At 36.2% G+C, this 2,992-nt stretch overlaps 1 protein-coding gene across 1 annotated transcript in view; it reads right to left on the reverse strand.

Moving 5' to 3' along the window:
• Window positions 1-340: 340 nt before the first annotated feature.
• Window positions 341-2,992, reverse strand: part of DNAJC25 (DnaJ (Hsp40) homolog, subfamily C, member 25) — a 14,150-nt gene continuing 11,498 nt past the window's right edge. Inside the window, exon 4 of the mRNA XM_011992460.1 lies at window positions 341-1,592. Coding sequence (XP_011847850.1) covers window positions 1,470-1,592 — 123 coding nt within the window. The 3' untranslated portion in view covers window positions 341-1,469. The remainder of the gene's footprint in view (window positions 1,593-2,992) is intronic.

Raw genomic sequence — 2,992 nt, forward strand, 5'->3', positions numbered from 1 at the left:
CTCCAATAGAATGGATGCATAAAACACTTTCATCTAAAGTTTACAAAAATATAAATAATTTTAGAGCTGCAAAAAGGCCCTAGTGATAATCTGGTCAGACTCTTCCCCAAGTTTATAATTGAGCCAACTGAAGTCCTTGCAGATTAACTACCTTGTCTACGTTAGCATGCATGGAACTCAGCCTTCCAGCTTTGTCTCACATTGTCTGGGGCTCAGCTCTCAAAACGACTAGCTTACTTTAGCTGGAAACAGATTCTGCATATTGAATATGCTATACTCATCCTTAAAAATTACATGAAAGCAATGTTAATTTTTCACTTAAAATGTCATACCAACAAACTTGTGATATATTGTAACCATTTTATTAATATGAAGCAATGGGATAAATCCTTTAACAGGGGTACTGACTTACTACCATGAATATGTACCGATACTTTGATACTTTGGTGCAGTATCATGCCTGATTAAGTCAAATAATGTGTTATTTACTTGCACTGCCACACATGTAAAAACACATTTCATTGGTTGATAGAAGAGCACACAGCCATGTACCTCGTTTCTAGTTTAAATGCACAGAAATGTTCTCATGTACAATGGATTTTTCACCACTCAAGGACTTCATAATAGATGAACAACTTTTCAGTATGCTATTTCTGCCTGCTATTTTTTTTTTTTAAGTGAAGAGGGGGAAAAAACCAATACTGTGGTACAAAAGACCTTTTTACAAGGTCCTTTCTGGAGAAATGTTGAGAATACAGTTATAGCCCTATAATGAGACTATAATCAAGATCATCCTACAAGGACATGAGGGTAGACTCACTCTCCTGGAGAGCTTCTGATCTTATTAAGACTATTATATTTGACTGGCTTTAAAAACAAAGAATATTATAATGAATAGAGGGGGGATATTCTAGCAGAAGACTTTCCTAGAGGTTACTTTGAACGTATTTCAATCCTATAATGACTGTAATGAAAACGACTTGTTAGGTCATTCTACTGAAGTTTGTGTCCAGAAAAACACTCATGATAATATAATTAAATGCTGTTTTTGGTGTTTTGTGAAAATACAGAGGCCATGAAAACAGAAAAATGTAGCATTATTACAAAGAGTAAGGGAACACTCTCGAAGAATAAACACATAACACATAAAATGTTTAAATGGTATCTAATAAATTTTCATGTCAAATCTTTTAACTAAACATATAAAAATTTTAAATGGCAACTAATAAATCTTCATGTGAAATCTTTTAACAAAATCCACAAATAGATTATAAAAGTTGAACAATCATAAATGTCTTATGTATAAAGTTTTAAGGGAAGGTTTAAATTTCGACATTATTCTGTTTAATCAAATACTTGAGGAATTTTAGTTACTGCTGAGCAGCAGTCAATTGATACATTTCTAAAATAATTCAGTTATGAAAATAATATCACAATTAAGGTTTGGCATAGTAGCATTCCATCAATCTTCAGTCATCCACAAATGTTAACCGCCCAGGCCCTTCATTCTTCATCCATCTCCTGTATCTCTTCCATCTGGGGTCATTTGCCAACTTTTTCTTTAATTCCTCCTCTTGTTCTTGCTTGTAGACCTGTAAGTATAAATAACTAGGTAACTTCACAATCCAAAGAGAAACATTTGCCATTAGCTTTATGGCATATTTACATTTTTCAAATATAACGTTAGGTAAAAAGTTTCCAGTGAATGTATTGATAATCATTCACCTCCTAAAAATACTAAACAATTAAGTATTTTATTTATTTATTTATTTGCAATTAACTATTTTAACATGCAGTGTTAAACATGAAAGAACAACCTGTATAAGAACTAGCAATTTTGTGGCCGCTTGTGGTGGCTCACGCCTGTAATCCCAGCACATTGGGAGGCCGAGACGGGTGGATCACCTGAGGTCAGAAGTTCAAAACCAGCCTGGCCAACATGGTGAAACCCCCATCTCTACTAAAATATATATACAAAAAATTACCCAGGCATGGTGGCACGTGCCTATAACCCAGATACTGGGGAGGCTGAGGCAGGAGAACTGCTTGAACCTGGGAGGTGGAGGTTGCAGTGAGCTGAGATCATACCATTGCACTCCAGCCTGGGCAACAAGAGTGAAACTTCAACTCAAATTAAAAAAAAAAAAAAAAAGAACTAGTAATTTTTTTTGTTTTTTGAGACAAGGTCTCTCTTGGTTGCCTAGGCTGGAGTGCAGTGGTGCCATCTCAGCTCACTGTAATCTCTGCCTCCTGGGTTCAAGCAATTCTCCTGTCTCAGCCTCCCTAACTGGGACTACAGGAGCATGCCACCACGCCTGGCTAATGTTTTTGTTTTTGTTTTTTTTTTAAAGGAGAAATAGGGTTTCACCATGTTGGCCAGGCTGGTCTGGAACTCCTGGCCTCAGGTGATCCACCCACGTCGACCTCCCAAAGTGCTGGGATTACAGGTGTGGGCCACTGCACCCAGCCTAGAACTCATAATTTTTTGTCACTGATTTCTGTAACCTAGGAATACATTCTTTTCCTCAATGAAAATTGACTAAAGGGCTTAACATTTCCCCTCTACAACTAATGTCTAATATCAAAGAATCAAAACTTTATTTTTTTAATATGGTCCTTTGTAAATTTAACTGATGACTTTCAGATTTGGTGATCTTAACCAAGGAACAAAATGACCTTACATACATGTTTATCTCCAAACTGAACTTACATCTACTTTCATCTAAAGATAATTATGAATTTTTTCATTTTTTTAAAGTTTCCAAAGAAGGTTAGATAAACCAGAGTTAAAACTTGTGAGAACACAGAACGTCTGCATTTCTTGCAACTCTTTTTTTTTTTTTTGCGATGGAGTCTCACTCTGTCACCCAGGCTGGAATACAGTAGCACAATCTTGGCTCACTCTAACCTCCGAGTAGCTAGGACCAGAGGCACCACCACGCCCAGTTAATTTTTTGTATTTTTTGGTAGAGACAGGGTTTCACCATGTTGC

The sequence above is a fragment of the Mandrillus leucophaeus genome, unplaced genomic scaffold (genome assembly GCF_000951045.1).
Source record: "Mandrillus leucophaeus isolate KB7577 unplaced genomic scaffold, Mleu.le_1.0 Scaffold410, whole genome shotgun sequence".
Taxonomy (NCBI): domain Eukaryota; kingdom Metazoa; phylum Chordata; class Mammalia; order Primates; family Cercopithecidae; genus Mandrillus; species Mandrillus leucophaeus.